This window comes from Psittacula echo, assembly GCF_963264785.1.
Source record: "Psittacula echo genome assembly, chromosome: 4".
Taxonomy (NCBI): Eukaryota; Metazoa; Chordata; class Aves; order Psittaciformes; family Psittacidae; genus Psittacula; species Psittacula echo.
The window spans coordinates 86,919,265-86,946,793 of NC_137738.1; the positions used below are offsets into that span (position 1 = coordinate 86,919,265).

Sequence of the window (27,529 nt, forward strand, 5' to 3'; positions counted from 1 at the left end):
CAGTGTAACATAGCGCTCTGTGAACTGCACTACTAATTGAAAATGTCCTTTGGAGTCAGATGGGTATTCACAGAAACATTTTATTTCAGCTATGAAGCAAGGGGTGCAAAGGGGAGTCTCAGATTACAGTGAAGCTGAGAGAGTCAGTGAAGATTTGTGTGTTAAGACTTGTGCCGGGCAGGTGCACACTAGGACTTCTGAGGTTGTTTCAGCATGGAGTAAAGCTGATAAGAGAAATAAAGGAAGATTTATTTTTTCCCCTTTTGTTATCTCCTGAACCGTGGGCTGTATATTGATCTAGTGTATTAAGAAAGTAGCATCGATATACTGGTACAAAACTATTCAGAAACTTCTACTTTACAGTATGCAGTACTTCAATCTGTAAAAACACCTCCAGATGTACTGGCTGGAATTAGGCAAGATTGGCTACTTACACTTAGTAAGAAGTATATGTTATAAAAATATCCACAATACAGTTAAAAAAGGAATTCCAGGCATGCAAAAAATGTTACAATATATGCAAAGCTGCTAGATACCTGGACAACAACAAGCAAAAAACTACAAGGAATACCAAAAGCAGTGACTTTTTATCTATTATCCTACAGTAGGCCTTAAAATCCTTAGAACATACATTGAAGGGGAATATACTTAAATGCAGAGAACATGGAAATATAGATATGAAAATGGGTTTGGAACACTGGGAGAACTGAAGACACATGAGCAGAACTATGATTTTTAGTCTGATGAGCAGAACAGGTCTGAGGCTGGTTTAACATAGATTCTGTATTGCCCCAAAAGACTCAATAAAACATCCAAGAAAGCTCTACAGATGTAGAATTGTGCCATTAGTGCTTTCTGACAAAATTTTAGAGATTTCATAGAAATAGATATTTAGTCATTAATATTACACAGCTGAATTTTCTGATTGTCTAAGCCCACTAAGATTTGTTGGTATTAATATGAGTGTTTTTCCCCAGAGCACATATAATCATAATTCATAAAATTAGAAACTGATACAAAAATGTGTCATGATATAGCTTTATGTATTCCTGTACAGGAAAATCAAGTCCAATTAATTTCTTGTGTAATTGCAGGAAGATAAAGAAAATTATTATGCTTTCCCATATCAATGATAGTGAAATAACATAACGTATACATGCATAGACCAGGATAATGAATGACTTAAGGAAAAGGTTTGCCTTTTTCTGGTTTTGTTAAATGCACTGGACATGGCAACAGTGACTCAGGTAACCTTGGAACTGTGTTTTTGATATAAGGCTAAGTTGCAGCTCTCTGGAAAGAAAAAACAAGTTTAGGAATTTGCTAATAATCTGGGACTGCTGGGCCTGTGTTGCCAGGCTAGGCTATGGGAAAAGTGAGCCTAGACAAAAGCACTCTTAAATTTTCATTCTTGATAATCACAAATGAAAGAGTAATCATAAATAGAGTGAGACAGAGCTAGGAAGTGAAAACCTTCAGTTGAAGCATGTTTTGAATTACTATTGATGCTGCCCAATTCTGATGGAGATTGAAAGGAAGTCTTGCTCTGAGCTAAATTACTCTAACGGAGTGAAACGTGAAAACATGCTCTTCAGAGTGTGAGACTGCTTTTTTTGAAGTGCTGTTTTGTTGTCCTATCACCAGTCTTATCTCTTGTCAGTTTTGTAACCAGCAGTAAAAAAGAAGAAAAAAATCAATGTTTTTCAGATGCTTTAGGGAATACAGAAAGTTTAGAAAGAAGGGAGAGGCTTTAAAGCTTGGATATTAAAACAGCGTCTTATGAGCTCAAGCAGTAGTTCTTATGAATTATTTCTGTAAGAAGAAAGTTGCCATAATACTGCTCCTTCTCCCTGCAAATATAGATGCAAGTGATCAAAGTGCTGGGAAACATTAGAAATAGAGACCATAGGGTAAAATAAGGTGAGTGAAATTCAGAACAGGAAGCTATTTTTACGTATAACATAAGACAGGTTATCACTGTTATACTAATTTACTGTTTTTTACTGTTTTCATGCAGAAGAAATAGCAGTGAATAATGAAACATATGGTAAATGTGATAATGAAACATCACAAGCAAGTCTATCCCTACTACTTGGGCAGCAGATCACTTCTCTGCCTAATGAATATAAATGTTAAACTTCTGTTGCAACCCTTCATAGCTAACTTAATCTTCATTTACATTTCTAAAAAGGAAAAATTCTCCTTGTGGCAAAACCAAAACTGTCACTTGCTTTCCTCCCCATCCCCCAAGGACTGAATACTTTATTCTGGATAATTCTGATTCATTCGTTGGAGTGACATGTCTTAAAGCAGCCAGTATTACAGTTACTGCAGTATTCTGGCAAGCATTTGATCGTGAGCACTAAACAGGAATTGAAAAACCCACAAAGGTTCACTAAAGAGAAGAAATCAGGAGAAAGACTGAAAGTTTGTGAGAAACTGGCTACATATTTACAGTGAAATATGACAGGAAGAAATGCGATTAATTTGTAAGCTACAGTCCCAGAGGTCAAATATTGAGCAGGGAATAAAAATTTCATCTCTACCAGTTAATGAGTTCATATCTGAAACGTTTCAGAGCCTCAGAAATCTGGGACTAATTGGAGACTGTAACAAAATCAGGTGAGAGGATGGAGGTTTGAATTTGTGAAGCAAATCTTGCCACCCAATTCTGTTTGCTTTAATCACTCAAGCCATTCTAGTGAAGTAAATGAGATAACTTAGATGAATAATTTGATCAAAATTGTCTTAGATAAACTTGGTATGTGTTGCTGACTTAAGAGATGACTACATAATAGATTAGGGACTACTTAAAGGAGAAAAGTAACCCTGTAATCCATAGTTTACTGTTCATGTGCGGTCTTAGGTCTCTAATAAATAAATATTGGCTTAAGGTTTGAAGCATAAAATTTTATGTCACTTTCAATTTTTTTTCCATTAATCATGGAAACATTCGTGAATGTTCCTGTTATCAACAGCAATGTCTTTTTGTATCATGTTCAATTCTTGGCCTTAGCAGTCATACATACCACATATTATATATGGAAAGAAACATGTTCTTTTCCTAACAGAAAATGAACTTCCTTTTCATTTATCATCCCCTTCTTATGCTGATGGACAGGAGCTCTTATCAGCTTTGCATTATCCACTACCTCAGAAATTTTATTGGCCTTAGTGGTTATTGGCTCAAAGTAAGCATATAAAACCTCCTCATCACTGCTTCATATCTTCTCCATTTTTGGGTCCATCATTCCAGTAACTCCAGAGCTGTGGTGGGTTTTAACATCCCCAGAGGAAGGGCTGGTGCTGGCAATGCAGCCCCAGGGTACCGGGTGATGGCCAAGGTCAGTGCTGGAGTAACTCCATCCAGGGCACTGGTGCTGAAAGTTGACCTGGGAGAAAGAAGACTGGGACAGAGGATCCTTGTCTTCTGTCAAAGCAGGACAAGCTGGGTGTCACAGCCAGCACAAAGGCCGGGGATGAAACACAGTGTGGGAACAGGGGTGTGCAAAAGCAGAGCATCAGGAGGTCAGAGCTATTGCACTACGACTTCCGATTGATTTAAATTGTGGACTTCAGCAGAAGCAGAGACATGCTTCATGTTTTGACATATAAAACATCAATCCTGGACAATCGTCTTTTGTTTCTGTTGCTCACAGAAATACACCCAGGATTTCTGATTTCTTTAGTTTTCTTAGTGGTTTAGCATGCATGTGCTGGGAAGTCCTGATATTTCTCTTACCAATCCTGCTGCTGAGCAATAAGGCTCAAGAAATGTAGAAGCAGCAGCATTCTGCCACGCTGTTAATCAATTTGTAAAGTCTATAGCTGCTCTGAAATGCAAAGAAAAGAAAGTGGATGGCACAAGAGGTAAATATCTTTTTAATGTTTAAACTAAACACACAAGGAATTATGAAAAAGAAACTAAAATTTTCCTGCCAACTATATTCACAGGTTATCTTAGTATAGAAAGCTGATTTTTTTTCCTTTTTTAATAAAGTAGGAAAAATATTTTTTTATAAGGTACAGTCCATGCCCATCTGTTATCTTATGATCATGAAACAAAAATTATAAAAATGGTAAAAAACTGTTCTAATCCTAAACTATATGGATATTTCAGACTTCCATTTGGATCAAAGTGTCAACTGTTTAAGTACTTCCCTCACTTCAACCTAAACATGTGCAATCAGCTCCACTGGATTTTCCTTTAAGGAAGGACATTGTTACAGAAAACAAAATGGTTCTGTGTTGCTTCACAGTGGCCTAGACTAAACAATGATGAAAACCAGGTATATTGTTTAGGAGAAAGAAGTAGGAAGCAATGCAGCATAACATGTTAATTTGTCACTCAGGCAGGAGAAAGTGTAACACATCGATTTGGTTTGTAAGGATTGATACCTTAAGTGCCAGATGACCCTCACATACACAAGATTGCCTATCACTGCTGCATTTGGCACAGAGACAGCTACAAGTAACCTGTTCTGTAAATCACAATAATTTCTCTTACACCCTTTGTGATCCTGGCTGGGAAGCACTGGTCAGAACCAGAGTATCAGATATTATGGCAATACTGCGGAGAAAGCAGGAAGACAACCCCAGTACTAGAGAACTGGCAATTTGATGGTTTGGACACATAAAATAGAAATCCAATGAAAGTTTCCTGATCATTCAGAAGTAACAGGATTTTTTTTTTTTTTTTTATTTAATTGATATATAGCTGGAAGCAGAATAACCCTCCTAATCCACACTCCATTTGAGTAATCTTGCTTACGGTTACTGTTGCTACAGCCATAGAAACGTCAGTTACTCTGCCCACATTTCAGTGCTAACAGTTAGTACTAGAAATAAAATGACTAAAATAACTCAATTTAGATATAACTTCAGGTTATCCGTGGATATTCAAAGACAAAGGCAGGAGAGACATGATCTATTTGATGAAATATCAGTGGCCGCAGGTGACATTCAGAACACCTTTCAAAAGGCAGCCTTTTAATAAATCACTGCTGTTGGTCCATTTGCAAGATAGAGTCACCTGAGGGGGTTTTACAAATCAGTATAACCACTAAGCACTTAGTCAAAATAACATTATTTAGGCTGAGATCACAAAGTTAACTGGATGATGAATTTACATGAAAGCACCATCAATTAAAAGAAACAGTTGTCCCTTATGACACATGGCAAGAGTAAACTGGATTTTCTATTTTATAAGGAGGTTTATTTAGAAGGAGGATAATTACTCTGCAGGGAGTGTGGATCTGCCCTGGAGGCATGCTGCTGCAGGCAGTGCTTCTCTGAGGAACCACAGCACTGAGAGGAACACAGTGCAGACCCCAGGCTAATGCTAGAACGTCTGCTCTGCACAGGGAAAGTGAATGCTAACCCTGAAACTGTTCTGAAGAGGAAAGAGTCCTTATAATAAAAGGACACAATTAAATCTAATCCTGCATGAAAAGACTACTCAGCTATTAGTATAGTCTTTTGGCCATCATAAATACTGTTCTAACCAAAGGGTTTTACAGTACCATCTAACATGCTTGTCCTTGAAATGCCCTGAAATCTCTTCCCTATGCTCCACCATGGTCATCAGGACCTCTGAGCTACTCTTAAAATAAAAATATACATATGTATGCATACAATTACTTCTCAAAACAAAGTGATGAGCATTAAAAAGTCCTTTAAGAAATCAAAGAGATCTTTAGAGAAAAAAACCTCAGCCACAAAATGAGTTTATTTGCTACCAAAAGAATGAACTCTTGATTTTTCTACCAAGCCGTGGATAAGGAAACAAGTCCCTATTTAAAAGAGAGGAAGTTGGGACACATCTTTTTATATATGCCTTTTGTCAACATCCATTATACACTGGTCTCAAACGCCAAGCATAATTAAAAGGAGACTGTAGCGTCAAACAGGCCAGTTTAATTTTTACAAAGCAAATCTGGCTTTTCAGAAAGTCAAATTCTGAGATGTTAGGAAGAGGTTTCCTTCTTGGATCAGTAATGACTTTAAGTTTAGTTATAACAAGACGATTTAGAAATCCTAGTTTTGACATGTGTAGTCTCTGGCTACTTAATAAGAAAAAGTGATCTGTTAGACTGAGAGTAAAAGGTGAAGGTAAATTAGTCTGTTTGGATCCAAGTCTGATGTTTTTCAGCGGCCACCTCAAAGACCTACACCAGTGATTTGGGGTCTACTTTCTCTTTACAGTGCTGGAGCAGTATGTGCTCAGGCTCTGCATAGAAAACAAGTGTTTTGGTCCATTACCTGATCATAGGCAGTGATAACTGAATGTAAATGCAAGTCCTTCAAAGGACTTCTCAAACACACCCACACTGCACTTAAATTGAAATATCAGCACATCATGTTCTCAAACAGCCAGGCTCCTCCAGCCCTTTTTTTTTGCTTCTCCCTGGACATCTTCGCTTGCTACTCTGCTAGTGAAAGATCCTGTCATTTTTGAGGGCTGTCCATGTTCGAGCGTTTCTCCATTTGTAAGGTAATGAAAGCATTTTTTTGAACTGTAAGAACGTTCAAACCTTGCACAAATAGTCATTAAAACTTGCCAATGTCACACTGTGCTTGAAATTCAAGAGACAATTTTGCTTTAAATGAAGTTAATTCTTTTAATCCAATCTTGGATAGACTTCCTTCAAACATAATCAGACACATACTTTAGTTATTAACCTACCTTCCTGCTTCTTCCCTTTTTTCATTCAGCCCTCCACAATGAATCCCAGCCATTAAAGGGACCAGGTAGTTTCTTAGTAGAGAGAGTCTTTCTGCACTTGATATCTGTGAAAAGAGCCCTGTTTCTTGCTTTCCAGATTAAGCAGTGAGAAACAGCTATATATTCACAGTGGTATTTTTGTGAGCTATTTTATTAGAAAGACTGCTGACACATAAATGAATTTTATCAGCACAGTTTATATGATGTGCTGCATTTTATTTAAACTAAATAACCCAAAGCATTGCTTGGGTGGTAGGCAACTGTAACTTCCTAACCTTCCTCCTGATGAATCATTTACCTGTATTATGGTTAAGTAAGACTGGATATTTGTTACATCCTAAAGTAAGATGTTTATGTATGGTCTCATGTTGCCATAGTCCATGGGGTTAAAATGCTGCATTCATCCCGTGCTGGTTTGTAAAGTAGAATCTTGTAGTAGCAATGAATTATATCATACCTTCAAGACAGTATTTGAGAACCATACATGGTAATTCATCTCACCTCACGTAAGTCACTTAAAAAACAGTCATCCAAGTCTAAATTAGTTGTCTGATCTCTTTTAGAATTACTGGTGGAAAAACAAGCAATCCAGGGTGCAATTCTCACCCATGTTAGATACTTATTTTACCAGGAAATGAATCATCCTATGCAGGTGCCTACTATTTTCATCAACTGTAAAGACAATCAAGGACAACTAGCTCAGATCATGATATCTAATTTTGAAATGCCTAAAGGGGTGAGACAAAAGCTCTGTCTGTGTGACAGCACTGGTAGGACTCTGGTATGCACTGGGAAATAACCTCTGCTCTCTTCTGTTACCTGTGCTCATCAGAAAGGTGAGAGCTTCACCTCCTCTGCTCCACATCTCCTCTGAGGTGGCTGTTAAAGCCTGCATTAATGACTGAGTCCTAATTTCCAACTCTTTGATCTCTTCTGCTTGAGCTACTACATATCACCTAGTAATAGTTTGGTTCAAGATCCCTTTGTATGTCCACGGTTGTATTAAAAGCAGTTTATTTCTGTTAAATTGATTGCACAAAGACAAGACCATGTTGTTAATCCCACTGAAGTTGTTGATATTGAAGTCAGTGAAATCAGACCAATTCACATAAACCCAGGAACTGGACCATTATCATAACATAGTGACACAGACAAGATTTGTGGTTTTTGTATGTGACTATTTTTAAGAGTTTTTAAAATAGCACGCCACTGAGTCACTGCTGTCAAATGAATCTGATATAAAATGCTATTTTTTAAGCAGCATCTGGTTTTGACATCTCTCTGCTAAACAGGATTGATATAGCACTTGTGAAAAAAAAGACTGAAATCCTTAGCATGACACATAACCTCATTCAGAATTTACTGGGGGTAAGGCAAAATGCTGGATGAGTTTGTGGTGTTTTTAATCTGTGTGTGCACCAGGTTAGACTCAATACTTAGAGTAGATCCTTTTAGGCTTATGTTCCGCACATCTATCTGATTTTGTACAGGAAGCTAACAATTAAGTGGAAATGTGACCACTAAATTTGGAAAAATCTGAAGACTAAGTACACCCTATAGTCTCCCAGGAGGAGAACAGTATACAAGGAATTACTGTAATCAAGCCATTCAATGTGTAAGTTGTTACCTCCATACTGAGGAAACTTAGGTCTGTAGGCAGCCCATGTTACATAAATGATAAAATCTGTTTTGGCAGTGTAATTAATGTTAGTCACAAAACAGAAATGCAAATCAAACAAGACATCAAGATCAGAAACTGTAAGCCATTGCCAAAGTTAAAAGAGATGTGGGCAACACAAACCTCTGGACTGATGATGGACAAGTTACAAAATGTTCTATTTTAGATCAGTCAATTAGCGAGAAATTATAGCCTAACTAGCAACCTGTAGGCAGCATGGCAAAGTGCTGACAGCTGTATTGCTTTTCTAAATAGTTCCTATGTGTCTCTAAAATACTGAAGTTGCATTAAACCCCACCATCTCAGTTTTTTGGTTTCAGAAAAGACATTTACCTATACTCTGTGCAGCTCTTCAGGAATACAGATGGCATTTGTCACATCATAAAACGGTAAGAGACAAAGAGAAAAAAGAGCTCCAAAAGGCTCTTACTGGACTCTTACTTTTCGCATTGACATAAATAGAAAATTTGAAGATATTTTTCAGTCGAATCAAACCAATATTGCTGTGATGCTGTACTTAAAAATAATAAAAATATCTCTTCTTGAACTCCCACATAGCCTTATCACTCAAGTCACATAATTGCCATCAGCCTCCTAAGCCCACTCATGGACATGTGTAGGCTTACCATTGGTTTTGCTTGTGTATTTTCTATTCTCATTCTTTCAGTAGCTACGTGCAGCTTGTTATTTTCTTTAACTTACAGTAAGGAATTCTAAACTGAATAGAAGGAGAAAACCAGCTTATTCACTTAATCTTAGGGAAGCGGTTCACAGTAGACTAATTTTAAGAGTGCATTATGATAATGGTCCTACATTAAAGAATTTAGCTGCTTGCAAAATATTTTAATTAAAGGTAATTCAATACCTTTAAATCATTCTTTAAATCTACAGAGAGCTACAAGTTTGGACACAATCTCAGAGTGCACTCTTGAGGTTGGTAACAATATAGACAGTCGTCAAATCAAGAAATCATTTTATCCAAGATGCAGATGGATAAAATGACTAGAAAAAAAGTCTAAAATGACTGTTCAGAAAGCTACTTGCAGGCTGCCAGCCCTGTCATTTACGTGCAGCAAATGGTGCTTCTGGGTTTTGGGCTCTCAACCCTGTAAGTCAGATCATGGCTTTCTCAGTTATCTGTTTTCAGTGGGACCAGGATTTAATCTTTGGTTTCATCCCGTAATGCAGTTTCAATAGGAGTGATGTTTATCTCAGATTTATAAAAGTTAGCTAGCTATGTCGTGCTCTCATTGTAGACTATTTGTGTAGACAACAGTGAGAAAGAGGGATGTCCAGAAGACAACTTCTTTCGTAATAAATACCAGTTCTAAAGGAAACAAATAGCATTTCATTGACTATAATAGGCCATTAATGTGACTGTCTTTGACAGTTACAATTTAGATATACATAATTGATGAGATGAATTTTTATGAATTAAATTTTAAGGTGGGTTTTTTTTGTGTTTGGTTTGTTTTTTTTTTTAGTGTGGGAAGAAGACAAATAGTGGAAATATATGTGTTTTTCTGGACACAGAACTATCCCAAATTGTAACAAAATGCATATAAAAATAGTGACTTGTTAACACATCCTTAATATTCCATTTTCAGGTCTAGAATGCTGAATGATAGGTTACTCAATTCAAACTCAATATCTTCCCTAACCCTGTTTGGACATCCTTTAGTTGCCCTTGAGGAGCAGTAATGAGCTGCTTGTCTTGCTCTTATAATTTTGGTTTCCAGTGTGTATATTTTAATGGACTGTATACTGAGGCTAAACCTTGGCTCTACAGTGAGTACAGTTTGTTGGTAAGTATCGGGGTGCTATTAAGTGAGTATAAGGCTCCTCAGTGTAGGTATGGGCTTGTTTACTCTGTTGGTGCACAATAGAATCCATATGCTACATTTGGTCTGAGTTAAAATCACCTAAACATGGGCTTCTAACACCTTTTTAGAGGTCATAGGCCCTCCTGCCTAGCCTACAAGCTGCTTGTCTAAACTGATGCAACTCTCTTGTAGGCCCCAAGTGGACGTCTCAAATGTCACCAGCCATGTGCCTTTAACTAATCTGAATTTATTGTCATGGGAACTTAGATTACTAGTTTGCATGAAAGCATCTATGTAAATCTGGAGGCAAACCCCACACCATTCAAATAACCTGCCTGGCCAGAGGCTAATTCTGTCTGGTTGTGCCCTTGGAATGTAATCAATTTCAGCATCTTTATTTTCTCTAATCCTCTTACAATTATGTTTTAAGTCTCAGGTTTACCAATTGCCCTTCTAGGGCAGATGTCAGCCTAAATAAAATTCCTGACACAGAAATGGAGACTTAAGTACAAGCTCAATTTCAGGTAAGTGAAAATAGAGGATGGAAGTTGCTGAGAGGCTGGCAGAGAGCTGCAAGTATCCCAAGAGGTTTTTATGTTAAAACCCCCATAAAATTTGCAGGAAGTAAAACTAAAGGCAACTCTGAAACATAGAAAACACCAAACACTCTGAGACATTGAAACCTAGATATGGCTTCATTTAAATGGTGAAGAACATGTTCTATCTTTACCTTCAGATGCCTCTGTTATTGGGAAGGATTTGGGTGGCAGCTACCTACTAGCATTCTGTCCTGGAAAAGGCAATTTTAGAAGTTAGAAATAATGTTCTTCAGGAGTAGCACTTGTGTAAGTGGTGAGCATTAATCAAAATGTCCTTGCCATAAGCAGAATAGTAGTGAAAGCACCTGAACTTCCCTCCCTAAATGCCTGATAATACATTTTTGGAAATAGCTTTACTAGCCAGTGGACATTTTAGAAGTGGAAATGTCTCTATGGAAGTGAGATCTGACCTGCTGTAAAGGAGTTTGTTGTTATTTTGAAGTGCAGCTTTCCTCCTTCTTACATACATTCTATTGGCCCCTGTGCCATTGCAAGGACTCACAAGAGAAGAATTCCCTTGTGGCTCTACACACAGGTTTTTGGAAGAATTTTTTTACTGTAAAGAAGGTAGAGCAGAACACAGCTCATAAGCCTCCTGCACTGAAAGCGTGACAAAGCCAAGGGCAGTGATTCCATGATTCTATGACTATAAGGTCAACACAAGACAATTATGTATCAATTCCATTAATGGACTGAGGCTGTGATGAATGAAATATTACATGTGAGCTAGTAAAAATTAATGTCAAATGCAATCAAAATGATGTCTGTATACCCAGCATATAAAGCATTGTAGTTCCAGTGAATGTCACTACTATGGCTACTGACATATATGCCTTCAACAAAAACTATCACTAAACATATACAGAGCTTCTGAGAAGACTCCTTAGAGGTCATTTTCATTCATGGGGTAAGACAGAAGGGGAAGAACTGGCAGGAAGGGTTCGACGAACTCCCAGACACAGCCACACTGTGAGCATTTCCCAGCTGCACAGACCCACCTGAGGACAAAACACTGGCAAACTCAAGCTGAATAGCTGGGCTGAGATACACCTCTGCCATGGTTAATTTCTATCACATCAGGAAGGCTTCAAACATTAAGCAGTGAACCACCTTCCTTGCATGATTTTTTTTCTTTCTTATACATTTTTTAATATAATACCACACAGAAAATGAAACTGAGAAAACTCTGTGAAAACTGATACCACAGAACAGCTTTAAAGCCAAATTATGCCAGGGAGAGAGCATGTGTATCCTTTTTAATAAAGAAAGAACCAGCTGTCTGGCAAATCTAATAGGTTACAGAGGAATTATGTCAAGTGCAGAACAGCAGGAGCAAAGGAAAAAACACTCATTACACATTTTTCAAACTAACCATACATGGTAGGCAGTGACTTAATTTTTTATCTTTGCCTCTGCAGATCATCTGTACCAAGGAGAATGAAAATTATGAAAAGCTTCTGGCTACTGCTCCAACTGTTTCCATGCTTCATCAGTGTGAAGAGACTAAGCAGCCAGGCAGCCCCGATTAGCACAGCCTTACTCCATCTCAGGGAATCTCAGACTTAGGAACAGTTGCAATGGCTCCTTGTCTATCCTCTGTTGAATGCCTTTAACTCCTTCCTAGTGAAGGAAGAAGTCACCTTCTTCCTAGTCACCTTCTTCCTAGTGTCACATTCTTCCTAGTGAAAACTGGAGAGGGACTTTTTACAAGGGCATGTAGTGACAAGACAAGAAGGAATGGCTTTGAATTGAAAAAGGGTAGATTTAGATTAGATATTAGGAAGAAATTATTTACTGTGAGAGTGATAAGGCACTGGAACAGTTCTCCCCAGGAAGCTTTGAATGCTCCATCCCTGGCAGTGTTCAAGGCCAGGCTGGATGGGGCTTTGAGCAACCAGGTCTAGTGGAACATGTCCCTGCCCGTGGCAGAGGGGCTGGAAATAGGTGATCTTTAAGGTACCTTCCAACCCAAACCATTCTATCATTATATGACTCCCTGGGTCACTTACACCATGTAGAGTTGCTATTCAAGAGCAAGTGTTATCATAGCAGCAGAACTTCAAACTATTTAAAAGAATTAAAGACTATTTCCCCCAGATACACCCAGAGCAATGAAAATTATGTGTGGATATTCAAGTGTAGACCAGGGCTCAACCTTTGTTAATATAAGATTTATTCTCACAATATAGGCACAGAAGTTGGCACAGCATCAAAGTATTAACTCAGGATCCCCAAATGCTCACACAGATCTATGGTATGTTTCCTGCAGAGGGTTAGAGTGCCAGATATTTACATAGAGCCCCAACAGTAATTAAGCAAAGTCAACAGGCAAATTATAATTGGGATAACAACCTTCTGTATCTTATTTGGACTTTTTTTCATTTTGTGGTTTTAAACATACCTGTTGTAGATACCACTGCTAGCTATTACTTAGCAATGGGTACCAGCCAAAACCTCTAAAACTCAACATTTATTTCTATATAAAGAACAGAAATTGTGGAGATGTTACTTCATGCATACGTTTTCCCACATTTGGCTGGGTTTTCCTAGCCAAAGTGTGTTTGATTAAGAATATCTCCGTAGCCACCTGGATGAAGTATCTCATTCTTAAGGAAATGAAAGGAAATCACACATTTATTGATAATAAAACATGTTTGTTTTAGGAACTGGGGCGCATGTTCTTCAAATTTTTGTATTCATATATATTTATAAAATTCCCTCTGAGTTTTCTCTTCTCCAGGCTGAGCAATCCCAGTTATCTTATCCTTTTCTCACAGGAGAGAAGCTCAAGAACTTCTCTGTTAGTGACCTTTCTTCTTAGTGACGCTTCACTGAAATTCATTGAACTCCAATAGCACCAAATGTAGTAGCTTGAAGACTCAAACTTTTGCCTGCTCTTGGCACTTCATATGTTTGAAAAAAAGCCCCAACCTAATAACAAACCCCCAAAAATACCTACTGTCATTAGTGTTCAGATAGCAACCAGAATCAGTCTGCAGGGGTAGCTGTGCCATGGAACAGTACAACTTCCCAATGAAATATCATACTCTTATGCCTTTATATTTGTAGGTACATGACAATGTAACCTATTTATTGCCAAGGAGGGTTTTGTGGCTAAATATCAAACATGTGCTCTAAAAATTCACCCTATGTAGCCCCTTCTTTCAAAAATGCAAAGCTGAAAATAGCTTTAAGTCAGGAGAAAGGAAACTTGCAATTCCTCAGGCATTCTGAGTAATTGTATGAGCTGTAATTGAAAACTCCCTCATGCAATGTGACCTTGTTTGAATTAATTGATTTTGGAATCAGTGCTCAATAGTTTAGTAAGCGTGGAATTCTCTGAAGTTTACTCACTGCCAAGCAGAGTCTCACTGGCTGAGAAAAGTAAAATGGGCAAAAGACAGTTCCCTACTCGTCTTTTTCAGTGGACTCTTTAGTAAGAGTGAGTTTAGTAGAACCACCTACTATGAATTAGACAAAAGGAGGTGCATATACAACTGATCTGACAGGTTTGCAGTATGCTACATTTTCTAGAAAAATTAAGTCATAATCCATTAACATACCGGCCACTTAAGGCTAGTAACTATATCCTTTGAAATCAGCAGTATTTCATGCTGTTTCTCTCAAGATCAGCTGGAAATCCCTGAAACAGAAGTGATCTTGGGCTGACACTTAACATAGTACAGAAATCCAGGAAGTCTTTATGTACTGTGACCCAAACCTCATTTTGCTAAAGTCCATAGCTAGGTGGACTTTTTCTATCATTGACCCATTCATCAAAAAATACAGTTGTAGCCAAAACACTTGGGTTAGAGGAAAATGTGAAGGAATTTTAAGAAACCGAAAAGGTTGTGCCCTTTTATTTATCAATCAGCCTGAAAGCTCAAGAACTTAATTGAGGCCACTCAGTGCTTGTTGCTGGAGAAGGATTCCATACCAATGACTGGAGTGCTTCAGTTCATCCTTATGGGATTTTTAGTCTTCTCTGCTTTAGCTGTTTCAAATGTTCACTGAGCAGATATCCCACCTGATGGCTGAGTATCCTGGGCAGCAGGCTAGAGCAACATCTCCCACAATATAGGTAAAAGTGTTTTTATACAATGTATACTAATGCCATCAGAAGAAAATGAGTGTGCCTCCCACATCTAAACAGATGATAACCTGGTGTGCAGGCTATCCTGGATGGCCAAACATACAAATGCCAAATGATTCTCTGTCTCAGAGAAGGGGTTTTAGCGTGTTCTTCTGCTTCACAACAGACCATCCTAACTGCTACCTCCAGTACCACTGCAAATATTTCCGCATTCAGGGTAAACCCAAACAATATTAGCAGGAAAAAAACCTGAGGAAACATTCTGAAATATTCTACAACATATCCAGTAAGTCATACAGAAGACTCTTTCTACATATAGGACATGCTACTAAAAAAATAATTATGTTCTCAGGTGAAGGGGAAAAAGGGGGTAGAGTTGTTAATATCTTCCAGACCTCCTTGTTGGTTATATTTTCATAGTACAATACAGAGTTGTACCAAGGTGGTTGAATTACTTTTCAATAAGACAAGCTAGCTATTGCAGGTGGGATAACACGTTACTGAAGCCTAGTGCCCTTTGTTTCCCAGCAGGACTATAGAGCCAGGGTTCACTACACACTGAGCTGGTGGTGGCACAGTCTGATACCTCAGGTAGCTTGTGCACCTCCCTCGGTGCTCTGCTGCACTACCCAGATGTTACCAGGAAGGAGACTTCCAAGCTGACAGCATTGCATATATACATGCAGATAGGCTTAGACAATAGGGAACTAAACTGGAACTACCTGGAAAAGTGACCCAGATTTTATGAACTCTTCCTGAAAACCACTGTTGCAAGAGTAGCAAAGACATAAGGCAGTAGCAGTTAAGATGAGTACTGCGCTCTGTAACTTCTTATTCAGGAAATTACATGTTGTCTGTGATAGAGGGACAAGGTGGGAGGCAGCAGCAGCTGGAGCTCTATTTTCTCAGCTGGGCATTTGACAGCTGCAACTGGATACAGTTCAGCAACAGAAAGCTTATGCTGTCATTCAGGGGTTTTAACACGAAGTATTTTTCACTGGGTTTCACTGGGTTTATTCTCTCTTTACAAAATGAAGTGGAATGGCTAGAAAAGCCCTAATCACAATGAAATATGAATCTTAGCAGGGGTCACACAGAGTCCAGGTCCAGCTTACAGTGTGCCAAGTATGCTGACTGCCTCCTCTGCGTTATAACTTCTCTCATTGATTTACATCTGGAGCAACAGATAATGCTTTGTGTCTTGTCACACAGTCTCCATCAGAGGTGGAAAAGCTTGGTTCCACAAACAATTAAACTACATGGGCCGGTGCGAAAGTAATGTGCTCATTAGTACCACAGATATTACCAATGAACCATAGGCTCTTTCTGTAAATTTGTACACATTTAAGAAGAGCTAGCTCCTGGTAGTTCTTGTTCCATCTACTAGAAAACCCTGTTAACAGAGACTATTAATAATATCTCACATAATATTCATTATAGTTGCAACCTTACTACCTTCTGAAAGCTGTTAATGCATCTAGGAACATTTTAGGAAACTGCAAGCTATATTATTCCATAATTTTGTAATTGAATTCATAGATCAAATATTATTTTTTTTTATTTTAGATTTTTTTTACGTGAATTAATTTTTAGCTAAGCCTGTGTGTTATAATTTGCTTTACAACATCGATAAGAGGCAGTCAGGACCTATATCACTGAAAATTCAAGTAATAATTAAATTGCAACGCCTGTTAATATTCTAAGCAATTGCTTTAGTTTCTTTTCCAAGAAGAGTTTGCTACATCAGAAGCTAAAAAGGAATCAATGTAATGCAATTTTCCTAGGAATTCAAAAGACTGAATTGTAAATGAAGGCTGATGTGAAACTTCAACCTTTTTGACATTTGTTTGAAGGAAGCCCACATAAATGTCAAATATCTGCCAACACCATTTCCACATTTCAGGTAACTATTTCTTTTGCAATTTTCAGGCAGGGCTGGAGAAGTAAGAGTTTTCTGAGTTATAGCAGTGATAGCAAAGGAAGCATCTCCCTCCAAAGTGACAGGGGGTGAAGAGAGAAATACGGAAGAACTGCACCTGGGGCTTTAAAAAGAACTTATTTGGTAACTGAAATTTTCAACTAATAGTGAACCACATAATCCTTACTCTTCCTGTAAATCAGATAAATATTTCTAATGTGAATATTTGTCTTACATAGAAGCTGAGGTCAAACTTGCTTAGTGATACAGAGATATTATTTTGAATACATAACCACACTCAGAACTGTATACAGTGTATAGGCTTGGAAATGGTTTTGGTTCAGGAAAATATCTCACATCATCCTTTCTTGCTCCAGAATATCAATATCACCTCACCACAACAAAGCAGAAACATTACATATTTGGGCAAGAAAATCGATCTGATAAACCATTTCGAAGATGTGGGAGAAGGCATGAAATGAAGGCTAGTTTTCAAAACCACAGTATTTAACCAGCAGACCACTAATCAATGTGAATTATTTCTCATAGGTATGAAAACACTGGGATGCAAACATATTTACTGCCTAATCTGGTTATTTTCCCAAACATATTCTATTATTCAGCTCTTTTTTTGTCCTGGAGAAAATAAAATATATTCCTTTCAGTGAGAATTTTAGGCTTATGTAGCATATAAACTCAAAACAGCACAGGTTAAAACCAATTAACTTGGTAACCAAAGTATTCTGAAAGTATTCCAGTTCAGTATCTGGAGTTAGACACCAAAATAGATATTTAGTTGTGTCTTTTGCCATGGAAGGTTACTTCATATAATCACACAGACATATGACAGAGATGAAAATTAGTCTCTGGGGCAGCAATAAAAGCTCATTTCGTATCATGACAGCATCTCAATTAAACAAAGTATCCCTAGAGGTGGCACTGTAAGCCACAACTTCTGGTTTTGCACAAAGTTATATATAGCAATTAAAATACTATGCTTGAGATAAAATAACATTTTATGCTACTTCTGAAATGCAAATTTATGTTATTCAACCTCAGCTTACTTCCTTTATCAGCTCCCACTGATCTGTCATACAACAGATACGTCAAGCAAATAATTTAAAAAGTATTTTTGCATGATACATCTTGAGCTCTATTTTTACCTTTTGTAGATGGGTAGCCTGCACTGCAATTTCATAGCATGTGGCAAGGAAGATATCATCATTAGGAACTGACATTAATGTATTTGGAGACATAAAAGTGAATTTGGATCACTTAAGAAAGAATATGTATTTCTTATAGATTTCATTTTAATTATTTAACTGCTATCTGTGCAATATTTTCTTTACCAAGACTAAATGCTAATATTCTGAAATTAATAAAGTTATTATCTTTATTAAGCAACTAACAAGAGAAAAAAAGATGCTTGAAAAAATTTAAAAGACCCTAACAGTAAATCGTACAACAATGAATGATAATGGTTACTGATGAGTAATAGCAGACGTGTAAAGCATGCCATGATGTTTATGACTCCGAGTACTGATAAAACTGGTTAGACCTTTTCTAAGAGTATGTAGCTAATTACCTGTGTTGTTAATTGCTTGTAAGTGTTTAGACCAAATATATAAAATCTTGCTTCGCTTTTTTATTCGTTACTTTAAGGACCTAAATTAAAATCAGTGCAACTGATCTCCTTTAGAAGATTAATTACTTGAAAGATAAAAATACCTAAAGGTCTGATAATAGCTAAATGGTACCATTTGAACTTGCATTTTTATAGTTGCATCTGGGTAACTGTTTGTATGGAAAATGGAGGTCAAAATTCCAGGTCATTATATTATGTTTGCAGGGTTCTCCCCAGAAGGAGCTTATTCCAGGCTGTAGCCACAACAGCATATTACAAATGTAAGAATACTGGTGTCAAAATTATCACTACACAGGGAAATTGTTTCCAGTGTCAAACATCCCTTTATAAAACAAGAAGACATGTATTTACATGCAGAACATTGGAAGGGTCAGTGTAATTTGCTTACCTGTGGTTGACCTGATAGTTGAGGTGATGTTGGAAGATGCCATCGCAGGTATACATTCATCATCTTGGGAATAGCCTGCCTGAATGGCACGCAAGTAACTGTGGCTTCTTGTTCGGAAACATCCAGGGAGGTCAAGGGCATCCATTGCCTGAGCTTCAACTTCACTAAACACTGATTCACACACCGATTCAAATTGCCCATTAACCTCTGCTTCACTCATCTGAATAAACAACAACAATGCATTTGATTTTTGACTTGCTTTTTTGTGATCATCACGGCCTCAACATCTCAAACGGACACCTGTACATTGATGAAGAACTGTTTTAGCAAATAGTTAAAATGTAATAATCCCTTCTGATCACATTCACATTTTTTTTAACTTATATCAGCTGTTTATACGTATATAGTAAGTACATCACACATGCCATAAAATTGACTTTACATTTAATATTTTTTGGCATATCCAGAGGATTGTAAATGCATGATTTAATGGTAATCAACAGGATCACTCTGTGCTGATAGAAATCCATGTTCTGCCAAGACAGAACAGAAATCAGCTATACTAATATAAGCCCCAAAAGGTGAGGGTGAATTGCCTGGCTTCCTCACTTATCAGCAAAGTTACTACTCATGTGGACACTTAGCCTGTGTGACAGGTTATCTTCCTCTCACTATAAAGGGGCTCAAGGAAGTATCTCATAGTCAAAAACGTGGAAGTTCAGAGGAGGTGATGCTTCTGAAAGGTTTCAGAAATACTGCATCTAGCCTTGTGTCCAGTGAATAAAGAACTATTGTGTGAAATAGAGTGAAAAGTGGTCAGATGAGAAAGTAATGTTTCAGCTGAGAATGGCCCTAAACCCACCTCATTTCCTGGTTACCTGGGTTAGATATTCAACTACTATGGGAAAACAAAATGCAGCCACTACTGCTACCTTTTCTTTAGCAGCCTTATTTTAAGCCTGACACTTCTGTCACTAGGTGTGCTGAGGATCCCAGCCTGTCAGAGCATCCTGCATGTGTCTACCAGGTCAGCCCCTTGCGGGATTTCAGCATTCCCCTCCAGCTCCCTGCTAGGCATGGGCAAGAGCCTGCATCTACCTGCTGGTACTGCCTGCAGGATGGCCATGATGCAAAACTGTACATTTTTAGGTAGCTTTTATGATAAACAGGGTTTAGGCAGGCTGGCCAGGTTTAGGGAACCTCTCAATAGGGAACTGTATATTGCAGTTTTGAAGATGAGTGCCTAAATTCTACCTACATTTTTTTTTTAACAGGTTCTTTGAAGTCAGGCCTAACTACCTATAAATGTACTAGAATAATTCAAAATTACATTAATCCAAAATCAAATAGGAAGTTTAACACTGGAGAGACAAATGCAAAACCTCGTGATGACGTTTTTGTTTTTAAAAAAGAGTGCTAGAAATCAGAATCACCATAAATACCGAGTTAAATTTGTAGCATCACTAAACAGCACATCCAGTTGATATTACCTTTTCTACACAGCCGCTAAGTGCATTTTTCATTATTACTGTTCCTAGAACATTATTCATTATGGAAACAGTGAGTGCGAATGTTTCAAATGTTTTAGGATCTTGATTAAGTAAATGGAAATTTCATATGGAACTTCTGATGATAATGAATAACTGATATTTTAATTTCATGTAAGACATTTTGGCTACTACATCTCTTCTGAAAGGAATTACATTACCCTTCATAAAATTTGCTTCTAATAAATTTAAGTAGACTAAGGCAATCTTGAAAAGATTAGGAAAAAAAATCTTACTCTGAAATACTTTGCATACATCATTGATCAGCGAATTTATGGTAATTTAGTCCATAAACAATTTAGTCCCTAACCACTTCTTTCAAACTAAGGTCATTTGCAATAGAAAAATCAAAGTTTTAAAACTTAAATTAAAAATATAAGCCATGGAACCCAGTATAGTCAAGAGTGAAAAAAGATCTCACCAAAAAAAGGCATTAAAAATACCACAAATTATACAAACTGCTGTTATGTAGGTGGGACAAGAAAACAATGGCATCATGGAAAAAGAACAGGAAAAAGTAAAGGTTCAGAACTTGGTTTTTTTGTTGTTTTTTTTTTTTATTTTTATTTTAATACAGTTACTTTGTGTAGTATTAAATAAATTTATTACTGGTCTGGAAACAGCTGGACTGTGAGGTGAGAAGTATGTGATTGGCATAAAATTATGCAGGTTAGTGAAGACTAAAAAAGAAAGTAAGGAACTATATCCAGCAGGTTTAGTTAATCTGGCCAATTGAGCAATCTACCTGCAAATGAAATCTATGGTGGACATCTTTCCAGGTAATGCACACAGGAATGAAGAATTTTAACTGCTGCTGAAACCCATTAGTCATTACGGACAGCTCAGTGAACATATCCATGCATAACCATGGTCAAAGAGGCAGAACATGTTAGAATAGTTCTGTATTGCAGCATTGTTTCGTGACAGCCAACAGCACTGCTTTGAATGCAGGATCTAATTCTTGTCAAACTTTCTCAAAACCAGAGTGTAATAAAGATAGAAAATAACCAAACCAGAGTAACGAAAACCAAGGCATGAGAATGATGGGGACAGGTTTCACAAAGGAGCTCTGCAAAATAATGAAAGGTTTGGAAAATGACTTACTGTGTAATTCTGATGTGTGCTATGCAAGTTATACTTAGATTTATCCCACGTAAGTTAAGGAATCTGACTGAAAGGCATTAGTCACGTGACTAGTCCCTCCCAACTCTCTACAGTCAGTGGAGACAAGCATTTTCAGAGGGCTGTCAGCCCACTCAGGAAGTGTGTTGTCCTGGAAGAAAGTCTTTCACTCCATTAACTACAAAGGAAGCTTCAGTCGCTGCCTCAGTTAAAAGCCTCAAGTTAGACGGATTGAATCCAGGCCTGAATAGCCATGCAGTACAAATTGAATGTGAATTAATATAAAATTGCTTAAAAAACCACTTTTTTTAAGATAAGCATTTTACATAATTAGCTACTATACCCTTTGGTGTCTCACTGAATGGTCAAATTAAAATGAAGTAACGCGTGTCTGAGAAGAGGGCAGGGCCCACCTCTCATGAAGCAACACAGGGAAGAAATGATAGGACCAATGAACATTAGAAACATTGGAAATTTTATGCAAAGTCCTCTGCTAAGTAGAACATGCACATACTCCATAAGGCTGCTTGCACTTCAGGCCTGATTCGTTACCTCACTTGAACATGAATTAGTACTAACTAAGCAACATAAAATCAATAGGGTAGAAAAATGTCTCTTTTCAGAAGTCCCCATATATAGAATAATTGATGGGACTTATTCTTTCATTCAAGAAGAGTGAGGGATTGAATTTAGAGATGAATCACTGCTCCTTTGGAACATAATTATTTCCATCCATATCTTAATCTGGCAACCCGAATTTACTGAAATGAGAGCAGGTATTTTCAGAGGGTAAGTATTGTAGGAGTCTGCCTCTTAATGTTCAGTCTGAGACTTCTTAAGATTTAAATATTTAATATAGGCTGAAAATGAAAATAGCAGTATTTATATTTTTAATGAAAAATATATGGAAAATATTGTGTGTGATAGTGCCCCTTTGCTTCTAGCATTCAGTATTTCCTGTGAAATTTTGCACAAGGGTTGCATTCCTTAGAACTGAATTACTTTGGCAATTCGCATCCTTGGCTAGGTATTAATTAAAGAAAGCCCAACAACTAAAACCATTCACTAGTAACATTTCCTGCATCTGCAATTAAGCTGTAAGAAAAGTTATAACAAGAATTTCCCACCTGACTAACACAGCTGGCCTGACTGAGCGTGCTCACTGCTCTCATATAGCTCTGATTCCTTGAGCGAAACTTTGGGGAATTGTAGTTTGCAGAGGGATCCAGGTTGTGACCCCCAGGCACGTCACTTGCAGTTTGAAGGTAGCTCTGACTACAAAGGAAAGAGGAAGAAAAAAAAAAAAGGAAAGGGTGTAAAACTACAGATGGAATCAATTAGGCTACTAAAGACAGTAATTTGTATGAGACTTAACAAATCCATTCCCCTGGGTCCAAATCTGTCTATAAAGCATCACAGATATGTTGTAGTGAAACACCTTAGCACAGGCAGAGAATCTATCTCCAGTTCTGCTACCCAGATGATTGAAATTTTAAGTGTTCACTGTATTTAAACATCATCAATCCTCCTGACTGTTAATGTTGAACTTTCCTAAAAGAGAACATCTAGGTCAACAGCAACAAGAACCAGAGCTAAGGCGCAAACCAAAGTAACTAAAAATCTTTCTTCATAGACAAAATCTGCTACTTGTCATCTGTTTTTCATCAGGGTGTTAGGCGTCAAGAGACCTTTTATCTTCAAAGGACTGAAATATTTTTACAAAAGATCAAAATATCCCATGTTCAGCTAAAAAAAAAAAAAAAAAAAAAGATTAATAAGGTACTCACAACAACTACACAAAGCCCTAGAAACACTTTCCTTACAGCACATCTCCCAGTTTGGAAGACAGACCTTAACACACTGAGACCCTTTCAGTATGCTTTCACTACAAGGGTATAATAGTGTTTGTGTTCAATATATTGACATTATCCATCATTCCAGGAAAATAAGTAATTCGAAGAGAAGTACTTTTCATTGAATACAAAATTAAAAAAAATGAAGGTCACAACCAAGGTTTACCAGAGTTCTGAGAACCTCTGAAAATCAGATTTTAGTAGTCACGTGACAGACATCTCTAGACACCAGTGCATAAATTTATTAATGTTTCAGATAATGCTGGGTTTCAAATGGTGAAAAGGCAGTTTTAATATTTATTTCCTGAAGATAACTTTAAAAAAAATACAGTTTCTGGGAACAATACATTTGTGACAGTTGAACATCTGTCAATATTGGCACCACAGTTATTTCAAGCTGAGCTGGCAGAGTTACTCAGCCCAGCAGTGGCTGTGACATGTCCAGGCTGTCAGAAATTTCCCTGTGAAAGGGGAAGCTTCCTCTCTGGAAGGACCAGGCCACTCAGTGAATGAGAAAGCACAGGTTCAACTCCCAGCGCAAAATGAGGCACAAACCAGGACCTTGTTTCTTAGACCTTGTTTCTTCTTATCAGACACTGGGCGTGACCATAGGCTGGTGCTTGAAGGAGGACTCAGCCTTCCTCAGTAACTGAACAAAACCTAATTTTGGGCTGGATTCAATCCCTGGGGAGCACTCGATGAAGAATCTCAGATCTTTAATCATGGCTTTGAGAAGCAAATAGTGTTCAGCTTCAGCTTCCTGTGTGGCCATGTCCTTTGATGTTGGACATGTGATGATCCAGGGTCCCCTCAAATCACCAGCTGCAAGAGCATACGGGTTTATTAGATCTTTCTGACCTTATACTTGGGAGATCTGTTCGCAAGCACTTCCATGTGTTCTCCCTAACTTAGCCATCTCAGGATCAACATAGACATAGCCATGCTTCCACAGCGCATTTGGCAATGGCTGAGCTATTTGCTCCTCTAAGACAGGCTGCTCTTTTCAGTGAAAAAGGATAGGTTTTGTTTTCATCTTGGTGCAAAGAAGGCATATTTATTTTTTTCCAATTCTTAAGAAATTTCCATGGAGAAAAAACTTTTTTTGTTCCTGTCTTTCTTCAGTGACTTCTACAGAACACCTCCGTAACTTCATGACAGAGGCGAAACTACGCTGTAACTGCTAAAACCAAAATGAAAATGCATGAGATTGATGCAGGCATGTGATCAGAGATTAATTAACTCATTACAGTGGAAATGATTTCCAGATTAAGATAGCTGTCTGATAGTGGGTCTAATTTGGTTTTAGGTGATGAAACAGGAACTGTAGCAACACTTTTTTTTTTTGTTCCCACAGATATGAAGACAAATATAATAGATAGTTGAAGTGGTGTAAACCCTTCCTATCTATATTTCGTTGCTGGATATAAATAAACCTCCCTTCCTCTATAGGCAGCAGGCTGATGTTTATCCCCTTTTTTGTGTCATTCTGATTCTTTGAGTATGCTTTATCAAATCTGCCTGGTATTGTTGATTTAGCATTTTTTAGAACAGTTAGATGAGTTCCCTCTGGACCTTTTGCTTGTCATTAGGTGTGAAAATCTGGGATTCTGAGTTCAGGAACAGTCTGTGAAAGAGGTGTTTGAGGTTTCTTCATTAAAACATGGGCCACATTAAGAAAAGATGTAAGCAATAATTTTCTAAAATATCTTAAAATTAATTAATTTAAACTGGCTCCTAATAACTGTCTCCTTTGCGAAGTAATGCGCAGCAACCTAGTATTTCATTATGCACATTCCAGTTCCTTGTGAGGAATTGCTATCATTAAATGCAATCAACAATTTCTACAGCAATAATTTCTTAGAGAAAGAAGCCCAATATTCCATGGTACTGTTAAGCTGCAGAGTTTTGATGGATGAGTTTGGACATTCCCTGATAGTTAAATAATTTTTCACTTAACAGAGAAGAGCAATTGATTTATAGGACTGTAGCAAAATAAAAGGAGTGTTACATATATTAGGCTGCAAAAGGAATTTCATATCCATTTGATTAATACTTTGAAATTTTCCTGGTCAAAAGAAATGATTAGATTTCATTTCTAAGATCTACACTCAAAGTTATCTTCTAGGATAAACATAATGCATGGTAAAAGTGATGACTTTGCTATAAACATGATCCACAACCAAAACACCAAAGAACCAAAAGTTACATGGGAACGCTGGTCTCACACGTCATTATCTGTTGTTGGAACTTTCTTTGTCAGCAACGCTGTGAAACACTCACCACGCAACATGGGTAAATGTTGGCTTTTTAATGACATCCATTCTATCTATTAGCTTAGGAACAAAATTTTTGACCTTCATTTCCAAAACACCACAGCTCTATCACTTTGATAAAAGAAAATTATTTTCTTTTATCCTCTGTAGTAGATTATCTTATATTTCAGAGGATCACGAAAAAGGGCAAAAGAAACATGAGCAAATGAGATGCCTTGACAGTTCATCTCCAGGACCACAAAACAAATACACACATTAACATCAAGGAGGTGACTCTAAAGTTCAGTACTATGGAAAAAGAACAGGATGAGACTAATAGGAAAAATTAAATTAGTATGCCAGCTCTTTCCTCAGTTGCTTTTCCAAAAAGACAAGGTTGTAGACATGGATTCCCCTTTAAAAGCTTTTTTGCCCTCAAGGGTTGCTTCCCCTTTTCCATTGGCTTCAGAGGAATTCCAGGGCAGCTAGGAATAGGTCTTCAATTTAATGAGAAGTATCTTAGCTCTAAGCAAGGCTCAATGCACAAAGAAACATTTGAGAATGAAGCAAACTCATGTAGTAACTTTCCAGCTCTTGAGAATCTCTACCCTAAAAATGAAGTCTTAGGACTCTCAGTGAAGATAGCTAAATTTGCAACAGACTTTCAGCACTCAGCAGATTGCCTGAGTGTATTTGGGGAGGACAAAATACCGCAAGTGCATAAAGTGAGCTATAAACTATGCTTATCTGGGACAATATATGTGATGGCATGATTGTTAACATATTTGAGATAGCATGTCACCCTGATACAGAATGAATGGGAAAGAGGTTAGGCTGAAAATTCCAACAACAAAGATGAATAAGGGAAAACGTAGGATTAAAAATAAGAGTTCCTGCTTAGGATTTTTTAAGAGTCTTGCATCACAGCCTCCCTTTTCTTGGATTCTTCTAGTCTGCAAAATCTCAGGCCTCTGTATACAAACCTCATGCCCTGCTGTTCCTATCTGAAAGCTGCCCCTTCCTCCAGCTCCAGAACATGCTTTTATCAAAATCTCCAAGTATACTCTCCTTCATTATTGACCAACCAACACAGATCCTAATCCCTACTGCTCCCTAGAATCCTAATACCCAGCTCACAGCTGTCCTGCTCAAGATCTCCCAAAACACATCCGCAGAAGCCAGAATTGAGCCACTTCTCCTACTTCTGTCCTCTGCAGATTACAAAAGTACCCTTAACACATCTGTCAGCAGAGTCCAGCTCACCCCTGCTACAGCCGTCTAATCCTGCTCTCTCACTGAGGACATTAGCTTCCACAAACCCATAAACTCTTCTCTTTCATGTACAAACTAACTGTTTTGCCATGTCTTGTAGCCATACTTAACCGAACTCAGTGCAATAAAAATGCAGAAGGAAGTTTAATTTTATTTGTGTTGTAACCAGAAAGCATTCAATAATGTTTGTCAAGAGATTTCAGGAGAGGGAAGAGCATATCTTCATCTCCTGATCTTTTCCCTACTTATGCCATTGTAACAGAAGACTTGTAGAACTAGAGAGCTACTTAGAACACGTTTTAATGAAAGGAACAATCATGTAAACTAATCCAATAGCTGCAATCGAGCACTGACTAATAAGAGAACTCTTATTTTGTTCTCTGTAGCCATCTATTATTTATTCATCTATTTCCTCCTCTATTAGCTGTGCATTTTTAAAAGGAGTAAGATGCTTTCTTTACTTCATAGCCAGTAAACAGCTAACCTTGTTTGTTTTGTTTTGGTTTTTTTCCTACATTCCATTGTTTTATATAGCTTTTAGAAAAGTCATATAACCATGGACAGTGCCTGAAGCAGTCTGATGGCTTCAGCATATGGTGCAGGGGGATTTGAGGC

At 37.6% G+C, this 27,529-nt stretch overlaps 1 protein-coding gene across 1 annotated transcript in view; it reads right to left on the reverse strand.

The window, feature by feature from the left end:
• The window catches only part of DLGAP2 (DLG associated protein 2), a gene marked incomplete at its 3' end in the record, with an annotated part of 84,812 nt that overhangs the window by 28,078 nt on the left and 29,205 nt on the right, over nucleotides 1-27,529 (reverse strand). The window contains exons 3-4 of the mRNA XM_080614742.1: nucleotides 22,665-22,812; nucleotides 18,869-19,088 (exon numbers count right to left, since the gene is read on the reverse strand). Coding sequence (XP_080470868.1) covers nucleotides 18,869-19,088; nucleotides 22,665-22,812 — 368 coding nt within the window. The remainder of the gene's footprint in view (nucleotides 1-18,868; nucleotides 19,089-22,664; nucleotides 22,813-27,529) is intronic.